Source organism: Podarcis bocagei (genome assembly GCF_964188305.1).
Source record: "Podarcis bocagei genome assembly, chromosome: 4".
NCBI lineage: Eukaryota > Metazoa > Chordata > Lepidosauria > Squamata > Lacertidae > Podarcis > Podarcis bocagei.
The window spans coordinates 101,528,232-101,544,343 of record NC_138128.1 but is presented as its reverse complement, the minus strand read 5'-3'; the positions used below and the strand labels follow the sequence as shown (position 1 = coordinate 101,544,343).

The window sequence follows — 16,112 nt, the reverse complement described above, 5'->3', positions numbered from 1 at the left end:
CTGCCGCTGCTGGCGGAGAGGTCCGCGAAGCCTGGGCGCGCTACGCGCAGGCTTCGGCATGCCGGCAAGTCTCCGCCAGCAGCGGCAGCGCTGCCGCTGCTGGCGGAGAGGTCCGCGAAGCCTGGGCGCACTGATGTCAGCGTGCGCAGGCTTCGGCATGCCGGCAAGTCTCCGCCAGCAGCGGCAGCGCTGCCGCTGCTGGCGGAGAGGTCCGCGAAGCCTGGGCGCGCTGCGCGCAGGCTTCGGCATGCCGGCAAGTCTCCGCCAGCAGCGGCAGCGCTGCCGCTGCTGGCGGAGAGGTCCGCGAAGCCTTGGCCGGACAGCTTTTGAAGGCAGGCGGGGGGAGCAAAGACTTTCGCCCCCGCCAGCCTTCAGAAGAGGTCCAGGACCTCTTCTGAAGGCTGGCGGGGGGCAAAAGTCTTTGTCCCCCCTGCCTGCCTTCCCAGGGGCTTTTAAATCGCCCCGACAGCGGAGAAGTCCTCCGCTGTCCCAGGGCGATTTTAAAATGCTGGGGGTGGGAAGAAAAGCCCTTGTCCCCCCCCCAGCCTTCAGAAGAGGTCGGGGGACAGACTGTCCCCGGACCTGGTCTGAAGTTGGTTTCCCTAGGAACGCATTAATTGATTTTCAATGCATTCCTATGGGAAACCGTGCATCGCAAGACGAAAAACTCGCAAGAAGAAAAAACTTGCGGAACGAATTAATTTCGTCTTGCGAGGCACCACTGTAATTCTTTTTTCACTCTTTACAGCATTACTTAACACACACACGTAGGTGCCACCCATCGTGGATATAATCAGCATGCCCTGCAGCCGGGGGCGGAGCAAGCCGCCCATGGGGATGGACCGAGCTGCGCATGGCGGACATTCAGCCGCTGCCCGCCCGTGATTCCCAAGCCCCTCCCAAGCTGTCAAAACAAAGGGGGAAGGGAGGAATGCTGCCAGCAAAGTGGCGCAGTTCCCCCACTTACCCCAACAGCTCTGGGGCAGGCTTGGGAGTCACGGGCATGCCAAATGTCACCCCCCTCAGTGAGGGCAACTGGGGTGGTCCACCCCCCTCCTACGCCCCTGCATGCCAGAAGGACTTCAATCCAGTAGTTAGTACAGAATGTAGAAAAGCAATTCAAATGACACCCAGTGGCAATCCAGAGCATGAAGGTTTCCTCACTGAAAAGTAGATTCAGAAAGGCCTGCAGCATATAAATCTAATAAAACTGAAACAACACAGTGCAGACTCCAGAAAAAAGCCTGAAACAGTATCCAGTTAAGGCATGGAAGCAGGCTTTTGAAATAACCTCTCAGTTAGGTTTGATGGCTACCAAGAGGTCACTGCTCCAGTAAGAATTGTATGATGTACTGCAGACAGGCACTTCTTAAAAATTCCTGCTCATGAATTTTAAAATGGGTGTAGGGGAACAGTTTGGGAAGGGAGTGAACTCTCTCCTTCCCCCTCAGCTTCCAAAATGTTCAACAACTGAGGCGCAGCTTCCTATTGGTTGTAGGAGCTTCCTGCACTCAAGTGGAAGCCACGTCAGACATTCGGCTTCTGAAAAACGTTCGGAAACCGGAGCATTTACTTTTGGGTTTTTGACGTTCGGGAGTTGAAATGTTCCAAAACAGAGGCGTTCAGGAGCCGAGGTTTGACTGTACATGCAACTACCACTGTGTAAGGGAAAGAGCTGGACTGCACTTGCTGATTGTGCAGGAACCTACAATGGGGGGCTAGCAAGAGGAAGCCTCTCTCTTTTCCCCTCATGCAATGGTAACAGGCAATACTGCTTGCCTGGGGTTCTGATCTGCTCCCAGCTGGGCTGGGAGAAAAGTGCCTGAAACATCCCCTTTAGACGCTTTGCTTTAGGCACAGAGAGGGCAGGCAGATGAACAACTGTAGGTGCCTCTGCCACGCCTAGGTTGGCCTTCAGGAGTGCAGCCTCTGGAGACCACAGCAGAGCCCATTCGCTCACAGGGACTTGAGCGGTTTGGCTGCCCCTGCTCCTCAAACACTGCACACACTCTGCTTGGAACAGTTCCTCAACAACCGCACATTTCAGTATGCAGGCAGTAAACTAACACACATGTCAACAAGAAGCAAATCTGCTCTAAGTGCCAACTGAAGTAGGTCTTTGACTTTGGGTCAGCATATCAGTTCATTTCAGATCCAGGAACTCCTCATCACCCATATATGGGGAAACTGAAGCACACTGCACTGGACCAGAACAGCAAGAATTCTTTCCTAGCCACTTTCCACTTCACCAGAATGTTTTGGTTGCTTCTTACTTCCCGAGGGCTTGAGAGTGTGACAGAGGCAGGTCAGCAAGTACAAATTGATACAGCCTACCTCAGAGATATTGGGAATTTGGTTCCAGGCCACTGCAATAAAACAAGTTACACTTTGTTGGTTTTGTTTCTCAGGGCATATAAAAGTTATGTTTATACTGTAGTCTATTTAGCCAGGCCCCACCTGGCTGCAGGGTCGGGAGGAGGAAAACCTAGCTCTAGCCCTAGCCAGCTCCACTCCCATGGCCTGAAGAGGGGCGGGGGGGGGGCTTCCTTCCCCTGGAAGTGGCCAGGCTGCCTGCAGCTGTAAGGAGCAATATCTGTGAAGTGCAATAAAGCAAAGTATAATAAAATGAGGTGTGCCTGCATGTGGTCACATAGAGTCTACTGTTGACTTTTGCTGTGAGAGGTGCATATACGGTAAATGATCTGATGAATGAGTAACTGGATTGGCCACAAGCCTGTCTACTTTATTGCCCCACCTATTTTTATAAAGCACTGGAGCGCCTCAGCTAAAAATATTCAGCCAGAAAACCAATGGAATATTTTTGGCCCAAAAATGGCACCCCATCAAAACTAGACAGGGACACTTCTGGGTTTGGGAGGGATGATCTTCCTGCTGTGAACTCCACTTGCTCAGTGGCTCCCTCCCTTTGGGCAGTGGCAATTGGGCTCCGAAAGCAAATTCATCACTATCACCTAGAAGAAGGAGGTAGCAAGCAAGCAAGCAAGCAAGCGGAGGTAAGTAAGGAAGCAATCTGCAGTGGCAGAAGCTTTGGCAGGGAGGCATGTGAACAAGCCACAGCAGAGCTGTACGGAGCAGCAGTGGCTCTGACCCCCCCCCCCTGCATCTGGGCAGGCACACATGCAGAGGAGGAGGGCCCACCAATCCAAGGGTGCCCAAATCTCCCAGGCAGTCCAGTTGTAATTGATGGTGGCTGGTCCTCAGCAGTGGTTGCCCCAACGGTGTCAACTCTAAGGCCAGGTCCTAAGCACCAATGAATCCCATCCTACTCCCACATTTTATACGTACACACTGCCTGTGACTGCCCTCTTAGCTCTGCCCCACCTCCAATAACAGCTGTAGCTTGAAAGGGCTGCATCTGGCACATGAAGTCCTGGGCTTGTTCACGCTTAGCAGGGTCCCACCAGATTATAGTCAGCAAACACAAAGTGGGGGAGAAGGTGTGTGCCTTTAACTGCTCAAGGGAAAACACCTGGAGCCATGATATGCCACAGTTCCCTGGATGTATGTATGTATGAATCCAGGCTCTATAGAAATAAATGATTATAGGCTATTCCCCATTTGTGCATTCCGAGTCATTGTGTGGGTCGACAGAGTGAACGTAAACCCAGCCCAGCCCCCTTCTGGTGGGGCTGCCCCCTGTATAGACAAATGACCATATGCAGAGTCTTGCAAAACAGCAATAAGAATAAAATATTGGTGCAGCCTCTCAAATAAACCCACAGAGTTACTAGCTAGCAACAGCAAAATAATTACTAGCCCATCTGTCACAGCCCCACAGCCCCAAAAAAGGGTTAGCCATTTTTGCCACAGCTGCAGCCTGGAAGGAAAATTGTCTGCCTTGTCTTCTGGAAGCATTTGCCAACCACAACATGTGATGGGTTGTATGCAAATTGGTACTAGCAGTCATGTCGAGCTCTAATTAATGGTCCTGAAAATTACAACACAAATAGGAAAACCCGTTTTTAATTATACTAATTTTCTTTTTATAAGTGGTGGGAAACAATAGATCAAAACAACTACAACTTTGCAATTAGAAAATTATCAGTGACAGTTAAAATGTATTCCTCTCAATATGCCTGACTTAAGAAGGACTTTAGGCACATCTTTTTACACTTCAGAGAAGTCCAAACCAGGCCTACCTAAACCACTCCTACTACTACCCGAGATCAGTGTTTCCCAAACTGTGGCTTGCGACCCACAAACAAACACCAAATAATAACTACTTTTAATCCTTAACTGAAATGATGAATACCTCTTCCAACTTCTTGTTTTCTTGGCATATTCTTAATGTTGTGTTGATACTTATAACTGAATGTCAGAATGCCACTCCCACTCCAAGTGGCCTTGAGTGGTTTATCCTCAGGGAGGATAAGGAAAGGCAAGTGAGGTTTTCTAGCCCTGTACCGAAAGGCCAGGTGATATGGGCTTTATAATCCAGGCACTGCCCTCAGACCACTCTTCTTCTTCTTCTTCACCGCACCTTCCGCCACAGTGGGCTTTGCTAGTTGCCCTTTGGAGGCCCAGTAGGAATTCCCTGATTGGCCTTTGGAGATCTTACTTTTTGTGTACTTCATGCTGCTGGAAAATACTAATTGGGTTTGCAGCAGCATATACATTAATCTAGGCAGATGAGAGAAAATTTTAAAAACTGGTTGTTAAAAAATAGAAAAACACCTGAGGCATTACTAGGTTAAGGGCACTCTTCAGTCACTTTCTGCTACCTTTGGCTTTGTGGTCCTCCGGGGTGCCCTTTAGGGTTGGCATCATGCACACTTTGGCAAACGTTGGACAGCAGGGAGGGAGCATTTACTTCCAATTCTTTGCCGTGTTTGCAGGTGTAAATCCGCCAAGGAGAAAGAAAGGACCTGGCGCTACCTGATTCTTCATTGCTATACGGACCACTTGTCCTGATGATTTGGTTTAACTGGTTTTTGCAGATCTTCTCATTTTATTATATTACATTGAATAAAATAGAACCATTTTGACACTTAACTTGGCTCTCAAGCTCTTTCAGAGTCTGATGGCAAAGGCTTGAGTCTCACAATTTAACACTGGGGAGTTGCTCTCTGGCGGAAGAACTGTTGACCGTTTACTGCAAGGTGTGTGGACAGAGAGTTGTTTCAAGCAGCTATTACAATTTGTGTCTGATGCATGTAGGATTAGTTAATAGATAAGCTAAGAGTGATTTGAAATTTGCTTAGTCAAAATAATAAATACTATCTTTATCAATAATGATCTGAGCCTATGCCTGACAATCACCAACCCCTGCATAAATGTACTAGTTGCAAAACAGAAGCTCAGTGATCCCACTGACACCTGCCTATACACACACACACAGAGTTTGTATAACCATATGTTTTTAGAGTAGTTTTTGTAGCTTATGAAGCAATATACTGCAATCAAAAGTCTGGTTTTCTTACATTCCCATAAACAAAACTGTGAATAACTTTGTAAGTGCTACAATTGTGTAAACTTTTGCTTGGATGTCTCAAGCAATGGTTGCAAAACAGGCAGTACTGAAATTAAACTGTACAAAACTTTTGGCTACCGGAAGTCTAAAGTCCAAAATTCATGTGCCAGTAAGGCAAGAAGTCACCACACCAAAAAGTCTGGTAACCACTGCCCTAGACAGCTCTTATAGTCTAGGGCTGGTTTCTCCTCCACTCTCACCCAAAAAGCTTGTCCTGCTTTTCTCTCCTCCAAAACCCACAGCCCTCTCCCGCTTGCTCTCACGTTCAGAATCTCTTAGATGTCTTTAACTCCACCATTCACTAGTGGAGAACGGTGTTAGAAAACAAACCCCAGCCTGTAAGCATGTGCCTATGCAATGCCTTAACCCATTAACACAGTTAAGTAATTGATCTTCAGTACATACATTGTTTATGCTATATGGGAACAAAAGAAATAAAAACTCCAATGCTGGGTTACATTTACTGCGAAGGCCATGGAAAAAGAGAGCAAAACAGAATTCTACCCCATCCTTTCCGTCCTCCATGTACTTGTTAAAAATCAATGATTCAAACACACTTGCGATTTGGCACTACATCCAGTGCTTCTAAGGGAAGGATTTTTGCTTACCTGTTTCTGGCAAACACTACAAAGTGCCCTCATATACTCATATACTTTTTGGCCATTTCAAAGAAGAAATTGCCCCAGGGTATTCCACACACCACGTGAGAAAGCACTTAATGATACATGGTAAGACCATCTTGTGCAATAGCACAAAGAAACCAAAATTCTGGCAGCATTTCCCCCCTTGGGCTGATTGAGTGGGGAGAGGAGGCAGTTTCAGGGCATCATTACAGATAATGAGCTCAGATTAAACAAGTTAAAATGGGACGTTGAAAAGGGACAAGAGGAAGTCTGGAAATCCAAATAACCCAACAGATTAAAGCACAGTCCTAAGGGGGCATATTAATATAGCTTCTTCAGTGCAAGTTTTCACTCCTGCAATCTGACCCAAACACATGGTGCCCAACAGATAATGAGGGACTCCCATCAGCCATAAGGAGCAGGGCTAATTTTCAGGAATGATAAGAGTTGTAATCTAAAACATAAGGAGGATACTGGGTTGGGAGTGGCTGCCCTATACTGATTTTAACATGCAAAATTGTCCCCATCGAGTTTCTGAAGCACGTCTGGGGAAAATACTGGGCTAGATGAAGGTAAACAACCAGAATCTTAATCGAGGCAAGACAGAGATTCTGTGCAGAGGGAAACCAATTGCTCTATTCAACTTCTTTTAGGTGGGGTTGTGCTCCCCCCGAAGGACCAAGTTTGAGCTTGTATGACCTCTTGGATCTGGTGCAAACAGAGAAGTCCAAGTGGCAGCAGTAGCAGGAGATAATTTTAATCTGCATGGCTGGTATGGCTGCTGGAATCCCTATCTAGGGAGAAGAAACCTTGCGACAGTCGGCAATGTACTGTGGTACCTTGGTTCTCAAACTTAATCTGTTCTGGAAGTCCGTTCCAAAACCAAAGCGTTCTAAAACCAAGACGTGCTTTCCTATAGAAAGTAATGCAAAATGGACCGATATCCGTTCCAGACTTTTAAAAACAACCCCTAAAATAGCAATTTAACATGAATTTTACTATCTAATGAGACCATTGATCCATAAAATGAAAGCAATAAACAATGTACTGCAGTCACACAATCAATCAATCAAGCTCAACTGGGTTCCACAGAGTCACATAAACAAAACAAAAAAGCCGCAGAAACAAAAACGCAATACAATAGCAAAAACAGATAGACCTCAGCATAACACTCAAAACAGAAGTGTGGCACTCAAAACGGAGCACATTCAGCTTCTGAAAAAAGTTCCCAAACCAGAACAGTTACTTCTGGGTTTGCAGTGTTTGGGTTCCAAGTTGTTTGAGTACCAAGGCGTTTGAGAACCGAGGTACCACTGTATTAGTGAATTCTTGGTGCTGCTTCTGAAGACAGTTCAAAAACCAACTGGTTTAAAATGTGCCCACCCAGCTATTGGTTGGGGGCAGGCAATTAGAACACATTAGACATATTATTGTGTCAGGTACACTGGTTGCCAGTGTGTTCTGGGCCCAATTCAAAGTGTTGGGGCTGACTTTTAAAGCTCTAAATTGTTTGGGATGAGTTTACCTCAAGGGTCACATGCACCTGTATCAACCTGCCATCCCATACTTTAATATCCGTTCTGGGGGAACCTGTGGAAATGCCAGATGTAGCACCAATGAGTTTGGTGAACACATGGAACGCGGCCTTTCCAGGAAGTGTCTGCTCAATTATGGAATTCGTTTCCGAATGGGATCAGGGAAGCCCCATCCCTTGTTAATGTTAAATGGGCCTTACAGGTTTTATCATTATGGCCTTCGGGTACTACTCTAGAATACTGGATGACTTTAGGTGAATTACTTCTTTATCTGGAATGATGCCTATATACTTCTTTTGGATAAAACTGGGCATTTTAAGTGTTTTGAATGGTTTTATTGTTGGATTTTAAGCATATGTATTTGTATATTACTGTAAACAGCTTTGGTAGGCAATTTTGCCTAAAAAGAGGTCTAAAAGCCTATAAAATAGTTAAATAAAATAATCTGAAATACTACCAAACAGTTAAACACAGACCTTACTGGTTGTAGCATGAGCAAAGCAGTACACTACATGGTGCTTTAGTCTTCACACACATCATTTAAATGCATGTGCACTTGAGTCAAGTGCCAGACATGCACACAATGGTAGGAACTCACACTAATCATTTTAAAGTGATCTCCTAAAAAGCAAAATAGAGTAAACATTGGACACTGATTTACCAAGTGCTGGAAAAGTTGAGGTTGTTCATATTAGTAATAATAATAATAATTTATTATTTGTACCCCACCCATCTGGCTGGGTTTCCCTAGCCACTCTGGGCGGCTTCCAACAAAGATGAAAAATACACTAAAATGTCACATATTAAAAACTTCCCTGAACAGGGCTGCCTTCAGATGTCTTCTGAATGTCAGGTAGTTGTTTATCGCTTTGACATCTGATGGGAGGGCGTTCCACAGGGCGGGCGCCACTACCGAGAAGGCCCTCTGCCTGGTTCCCTGTAACTTGGCCTCTCGCAGTGAGGGAACCGCCAGAAGGCCCTCGGAGCTGGACCTCAGTGTCCAGGCAGAACGATGGGGGTGGAGACGCTCCTTCAGATATACTGGACCGAGGCCGTTTAGGGCTTTAAAGGTCAGCACCAACACTTTGAATTGTGCTCGGAAACGTACTGGGAGCCAATGTAGGTCTTTCAAGACCGGTGTTATATGGTCTTGGCGGCCGCTCCCAGTCACCAGTCTAGCTGCCGCATTCTGGATTAGTTGTAGTTTCCAGGTCACCTTCAAAGGTAGCCCCACGTAGAGCGCATTGTAGTAGTCCAAGCGGGAGATAACCAGAGCATGCACCACTCTGGCGAGACAGTCTGCAGGCAGATAGGGTCTCAGCCTACGTACCAAATGGAGCTGGTAAACAGCTGCCCTGGATACAGAATTGACCTGTGCCTCCATGGACAGCTGTGAGTCCAAAATGACTCCCAGGCTGCGCACCTGGTCCTTCAGGGGCACAGTTACCCCATTCAGGACCAGGGAATCCTCCACACCTGCCCGCCTCCTGTCCCCCAAAAACAGTACTTCTGTCTTGTCAGGATTCAACCTCAATCTGTTAGCTGCCATCCATCCTCCAACCGCCTCCAGACACTCACACAGGACCTTCACCGCCTTCACTGCTTCTGATTTAAGAGAGAGGTAGAGCTGGGTATCATCCGCATACTGATGAACACCCAGCCCAAACCTCCTGATGATCTCTCCCAGTGGCTACATGTAAATGTTGAAAAGCATGGGGGAGAGGACAGAACCCTGAGGCACCCCACAGGTGTGCTCTGCCTATGCAGAATAACCTCCAGAGCTCATTGCTAGCAAATGCACCTGAAAACACCATGCGACCAGTTCGGAGCACCCTGTGTCCTGCCAGTAAAGTATTTGGGAAACACAAAGCCCAACATGCACCTTTCTGTCGATGGTGAAATATGTATCACATGACAGTCAAAGAACCAATCCGTGGAAGGAGGAAGGAAGAACAAGTGTCCATGGCATTTGTGAGGAAAGTCCATTGTTCTAAATAAAAGCTACAAATACAACAACAACAAAAGAAAGGCGCCTCCCACCCCAATGATACCAGTATTGGAGGAACACTCACGCAGGTGGGCTGGGAGCCTGATGGCATCTTCCTCCATCCTGATCGCTCGAGGCACTGGGACATGTAATGGTGATGACGAGGAAGTATAAGTTGGTACAGGACTCACTGGAGGGGTGTATGAAATCCTTTCCTGCTGTGATGGATAGGAAAGAACAAATAGAATAATATGAAATTGGGGGCAAAAGATGATGAATTAAAATAAGACATCTTTGAAGAAAGGAACTCTATGGCAGAGAACTGCAGTCAGATAATAAAATTTTAAGTCTACGAATATTGTTGTTTGTATGTATGTATGTATGTATTTATTATTTCTATGCCATCCTTCCTCCAAGGATCACAGAGCAGTTTACAATATAGAAACATAACATAGTAACAAACAATAATAATAACCCCCCTCTCCACACATGCACAGTTTAAAAGGCCACTGTTCATTTATTTAGCCAAAGGCCTCAGAGCAGAGGAATGTTTCTGCCTGGCATCTAAAGATATACAGTATAATCTTGGGGTACAGTGGGGATTCGTTCCAGAGGCCCCACCGCAACCCAAAAATGACACACGTTGAAGCGTGTGTCTGCGCACGCACGGCACGATTTAGCGCTTCTGCGCATGCGTGAGCCGCGAACCCAGAAGTAACCTGTTCTGGTAGTTCCGGGTTTGCCGCAGACGTTTTCTAAAAAATTGTTGCCCCACAAAATAATAACCTGGTAATGTTGTAAATGGATGCCTTCGTGTAAGTGCAATTTATTCAGAACAAAAGGCTAAATTAATTGTAAATAACGTGGTGACGGAGGAATTTAAGATAGAAAAAGGGACACGACAAGGTTGCCCAATCTCCCCATTGCTTTTTATATCGATCCTGGAGGTCTTGCTGAATATGATTAGAAGGGACCAATTGGTTAAAGGTATACAAGTCGGAGCTAAACAGTACAAATTGAGAGCATTTGCAGATGATTTAGTATTGACATTACAGGAGCCAGAATCTAGTACTAAAAGGGTTTTGGAACTGATTCAAGAATTTGGTCAGGTTGCAGGATTTAAACTGAATAAGTTAAAAACAAAGGTCTTAGAGAAAAACTTAACAGTGACTGAGAGAGAGAGGTTTCAGAATGAGACAGGTTTAACAGTGGTTAAGAAAGTGAAATACCTGGGGATTAACATGACAGCTAAAAATGGGAATCTATTTAAAGACAATTATGAAAAATGCTGGGCTGAAGTGAAAAAAGATCTAGAAACCTGGTCAAATTTGAAGCTTTCACTGCTAGGCCATATTGCTGCGATAAAAATGAATATATTGCCTAGAATGTTGTTTCTGTTTCAAACATTGCAAATTTTGGACAAAATGGATTGCTTCAAGAAGTGGCAGAGAGATATCTCTAGATTTGTCTGGCAGGGCAAGAAGCCTAGAATAAAATTTAAAATACTAACGGATGTAAAGGAAAGAGGTGGATTTGCCCTGCCAGACCTTAAACTTTATTATGAATCAGCAGCTTTTTGCTGGCTGAAAGAATGGCTGCTTCTTGAAAACACAGACATTTTGGACTTAGAAGGTTTTAATAATGTATTTGGATGGCATGCATATTTGTGGTATGATAAGGTCAAAGCACATAAAGCATTTAAAAATCATATTGTCAGGAAAGCATTGTTTAATGTCTGGATAAGATATAAGGACCTATTGGAAAACAAAACCCCAAGGTGGCTGTCACCGATGGAAGCGAAAGCTCAGAAAAAGCTCAATATGGAGGCCAAATGGCCGAAATATTGGGAAATTCTGGAACAAGAGGGAGATAGATTGAAACTGCAGAGTTTTGAGAAACTAAAAAACAAAGTGTGAGATTGGCTTCATTATTATCAGATAATGGAGGCAAACAATTTGGACAAGAAAATTGGCTTCCAGGTGGAAAAATCAAAATTAGAAACAGAACTGTTAGAACCCAAAACTAAGACTTTGTCAAAGATGTATAACTTGCTGTTGAAATGGAATACTCAGGATGAAACGGTGAAATCTGCTATGATTAAATGGGCACAAGATGTTGGACATAACATAATGATGGCTGACTGGGAACAGTTATGGACCACAGGTATGAAGTTTACGGCATGTAATGCCTTAAGAGAGAATATTATGAAAATGATATACAGGTGGTACATGACACCAGTCAAGCTTGCAAAAATCTATCATTTGCCCGATAATAAATGTTGGAAATGTAAAGAGACTGAAGGTACATTCTTTCACCTTTGGTAGACATGCCCAAGGATTAAGGCTTTCTGGGAGATGATCTACAGTGGTGCCCCGCAAGACGAATGCCTCGCAAGACGGAAAACTCGCTAGACGAAAGAGTTTTCCGTTTTGGAGGTGCTTCGCAAAACAAATTTCCTATGTGCTTGCTTCGCAAGACAACAATGTCTTGCGAGTTCCTGCTGTTTTTTTCCCTCCCCCCTTTTTCTAAGCCGCTAAGCCGCTTATCAGCTGATCAGATCAGCAGATACACTGACCAGATGTCTGGAAGCTGTGGCTGGATGGTTACGTGGGAGCCGGTTGAAGCTAAATCCTTCGAAGACAGAGGTCCTGTGGCTAGGACGGGGCGATATGGGATTGGGGGGGGGGCAACTCCCATCTCTTGCGAGGGTGCAATTAGTGCCAGCACCGTCCGTTAAGAGTTTGGGTGTAATCTTCGATACCTCCCTCTCTATGGAGGTGCAGATTACAGCTATAACAAAGGCGGCATTTTTCCATCTCCGCCAAGCTAAGCAGTTGGCCCCTTATCTCTCTCGCCCTGACCTAGCCACTGTGATCCACGTGACGGTCACCTCCAGACTGGATTATTGTAACTCGCTCTATGTGGGGCTGCCCTTGAGACTGACCCAGAAACTCCAGCGGGTGCAGAATGCCGCGGCGAGACTCCTTACGGGGTCTTCGCTGCGAGATCACCTTCACCTGGTGCTATACCAGCTGCACTGGCTCCCGGTGGAGTACAGGGTCAGGTTTAAGGTGCTGGTTTTAACCTTCAAAGCCCTATATGGCCTAGGACCCTCGTACCTACAGGACCGCCTCTTCTGGTATGTCCCACAGAGACAGTTACGGTCTTCAAATAAAAACATCTTGAAGGTCCCAGGCCACAGAGAAGTTAGGCTGGCCTCAACTAGAGTCAGGGCTTTTTCGGCTGTGGCTCCGATCTGGTGGAACACTCTGTCACAAGAGACTAGGGCCCTGCGGGACTTGACATCTTTCCGCAGGGCCTGCAAGACAGAGCTGTTCCACCAGGCCTTTGGCCAGGGCACGGCCTGACTCCCTCCCTCGGCAATCTTCGCAGAGCTCTGGCCCAATGGTCGCCAGTGGCTTGATTTGAATTAATTTTATAATGAATGATTTTAGAGTGTTGTTTATGCTGTACTTTTGTACTGTTTTATTGTTGTTAGCCGCCCTGAGCCCGGCTTCGGCTGGGGAGGGCAGGATATAAATAAATTATTATTATTATTATTATTATTATTATTATTATTATTATTATTATTATACAAATAATTCCACACCAGTTGGATATCTTGAGGCAATCATGTGATTTTGAGACAATTCTTGCTGCTTTTACTTAACTCTTCAATCCCAGGGCACAAAGTCTTGAGGTCAAAAAGAGAGAAAATGTATTTACAATTCAACCTGCCCCTTTTGTCAGCCCCCACTCCCCGTCAAGTCTATATCCTTTGGAAAGAAATTGCTGTGTCCACTCTTTTGTTGTTGTTGCAGGTAATAAGTAGTCTTGTGGTCGCAAGGAATTGGGCTGGGGTTTTTTTCTTCATTGGGTCTGCAGTAACACATCTGTAGAAGGGTTATCCTGTAAGGAGGCAGGGTTTTGGGGACTTACAAACATATTTAGAAAGTGTATCTGAAGAAGTGTGCATGCACACGAAAGCTCATACCAAGAACTAACTTAGTTGGTCTTTAAGGTGCTACTGGAAGGAATTTTTTTTATTTTGACTATGGCAGACCAACACGGCTACCTATCTGTATATTTAGAAAGGTAAGGGGTAAAAACCCCAAAAGGGTAGAGAATATCATAAGGGAAGCTGTAAACAATAAGAAAATCTTAGAGTTAAGCATTTTTATCCGTTTGAATATTATTATCACCTTTCCAAATAATTTTTTACGCAAGGGGTACTTCTCACTGCAGTGCCCTCAATGGTTCCAAGTTTTACATTAAGAAATTTGAATAAAGTTTCATGTGCAGAGCGTAGCTTTGTCACCTCTTGGTTTAAACCTCTTTTTTCTTTTCTCTCTCTCTCTCTAAAGCTGACATAGCCTCTGTACATGTACAGAGGTAATGATTCAGCAAATCTATTATACCATTTAACAAGGGTGAAAGAGGAGAGTGCAAAATATGATCTGAAGCTCAACATCAAAAAAACTAAGATCATGGCCACTGGTCCCATCACCTCCTGGCAAATAGAAGGGGAAGAAATGGAGGCAGTGAGAGATTTTACTTTCTTTAGCAAATATTGCCCCCCTTTTGCCCCCCTGTAGCTCAAGACCACCCCTCAGATACATCATACCTACATCACAGAAGAGGCGGTCTACAGCAGAAAACATTTCTGGCAAGTTACCTGAGAATAATAATAATAATAATAAATTTTATTTATATCCCGCCCTCCCCAGCCGAAGCTGATAGCATTATTTGGGCAGTCTGGCGATTCCTTTGTAATGGTAAATACTCAGTTCCTGAGTCCAGCTCACAGGCTCATCCTATTCATATCTTAAATGTGCCCTTAAGACAGGATTTGTGAAAGAGACAATGCGGAGATTTCCCATTTCCTTTGACCTTGTAGGAAGTACCTACGATTTCGGAGTGGTAGGCAAAGATGATGGACTTTGCAGAACAGGCAGGACTGACCTGCAGGATTCGAGACCAGGACAATCAAAAATTTCAAAGGGACTGGAGTAAATTTATTGTATATTTGAATCATAATTGCAAAAATCTGAAGACACTAACAGGACTGAAATAAATCCTACAATGTAGACAATAGATGAAAGAACTAAAATGCAAGACAGGATGTGAAAGCGGAAAACCTATTCAAGGGAAGGAGGGAAGTCGCAAGCTCGGCAGAGCAGAAAGTTTTATGTTTGTTATTGTATTGTTGAAAATATTGTTTAAGGAAGAAAATAATAAAAATATATTTTTAAAAAATTAATAAGTTGAAAATATATTAAATATATTGTATGGAAGTTTATTTAATCTTTTTATTAAATCTACTACTTCCTTACATTTTAAAGTCCTCAACCGCCATGGGGAGGCGCGCCAAGGCCCTCCACCACCGCAGGGAGCTGCGGCAAAGCTCTCCGCCACCCCAGGAAAGTGCAGTGCACCCTACCCCACCGTGGAAAGGCGCGACAGGGCCCTCCGCTGCTGCGGATAGGTGTGGTGGGGCCCTCCTCCATCGCAGGGGTGCCCGGTGAGGCCCTCTACCCTGCAGATAGGTGCAATGAGGCCCTCCTCCGCCACAGGGATGCCCGCGAAGTCCTCTGCTGCTGCGGGGAGGTACAGCAGGGCAGTCCTCTGCCACGGGGATTCCCAGTGAAGCCCATGGCCACCACGGATATGTATCATGATATACTGAGATACAGTGATGTTTAGCTGGTGATATATTGTGATACTGGAAAAAAAATATCGCCCAGCCCTACTAATTGGCAGCCAGTGCAGTTGGATCTGGATTAGTGCTATATCCTCAAACCACCTTGCCCTGGTGAGCAAGGTGGTTGTACCGTCTTCAGAGGTAGTCCCACATATAATGTGTTGCAGTAATCCAACCTAGAGGTTACAGAACCATAGATGACACATTATGCTATCCTCGGGCAGATGGGCCACCAGCTGAAGTTGACGGAAACCAAGGCCACCTCAGAATAGAGTAAAAATTTTTACAATGTGCCTCCACAGTTTTAAGCAAAGCAAAAATCAATAGCACTGAAAGTTATAAATTCATCTAATTGGCTAAGGCCACAAATATTATAGACAGTAACTTGAGCAGACATGCATAGGATTGCATTTTAAGTGATTAATTGGTGGGGTGAATGTCTGCCCCGCACAAGGGGCGCTCTGCTAAAGAGCGCCCCTCGTGCGGGGCAGCAGGCTGCTATCCGCAGCTTGGAGAGCCCTGCGGGGAAGTCCTGCAGGGCTCCCCAAGCTGCAGATGTCTGCCCCGCGCGAGGGGCGCTCTGCTAAAGCGCGCCCCTCGTGCGGGGCAGCAGGCTGCTATCCGCAGCTTGGAGAGCCCTGCGGGGAACTCCTGCAGGGCTCCCCAAGCTGCGAATGTCTGCCCCGCGCGAGGGGTGCTCTGCTTAAGAGCGCCCCTCATGCGGGGCAGCAGGCTGCTATCCGCAGCTTGGAGAGCCCTGCGGGGAAGTCCTGCA

General features: G+C 45.7%; 1 protein-coding gene across 2 annotated transcripts in view; it reads right to left on the bottom strand.

Annotated features, from left to right (window-relative positions):
• ETV6 (ETS variant transcription factor 6) overlaps positions 1 to 16,112 on the bottom strand; it is a 159,048-nt gene that overhangs the window by 91,589 nt on the left and 51,347 nt on the right. Inside the window, exon 2 of one of the 2 annotated variants that reach the window (XM_081191044.1) lies at positions 9,722 to 9,851. In XM_081191044.1, coding sequence (XP_081047170.1) covers positions 9,722 to 9,851 — 130 coding nt within the window. Of the gene's footprint in view, positions 1 to 9,721; positions 9,855 to 16,112 lie in introns of both variants that reach the window. The other variant, XM_081191043.1, reaches the window with a different exon arrangement.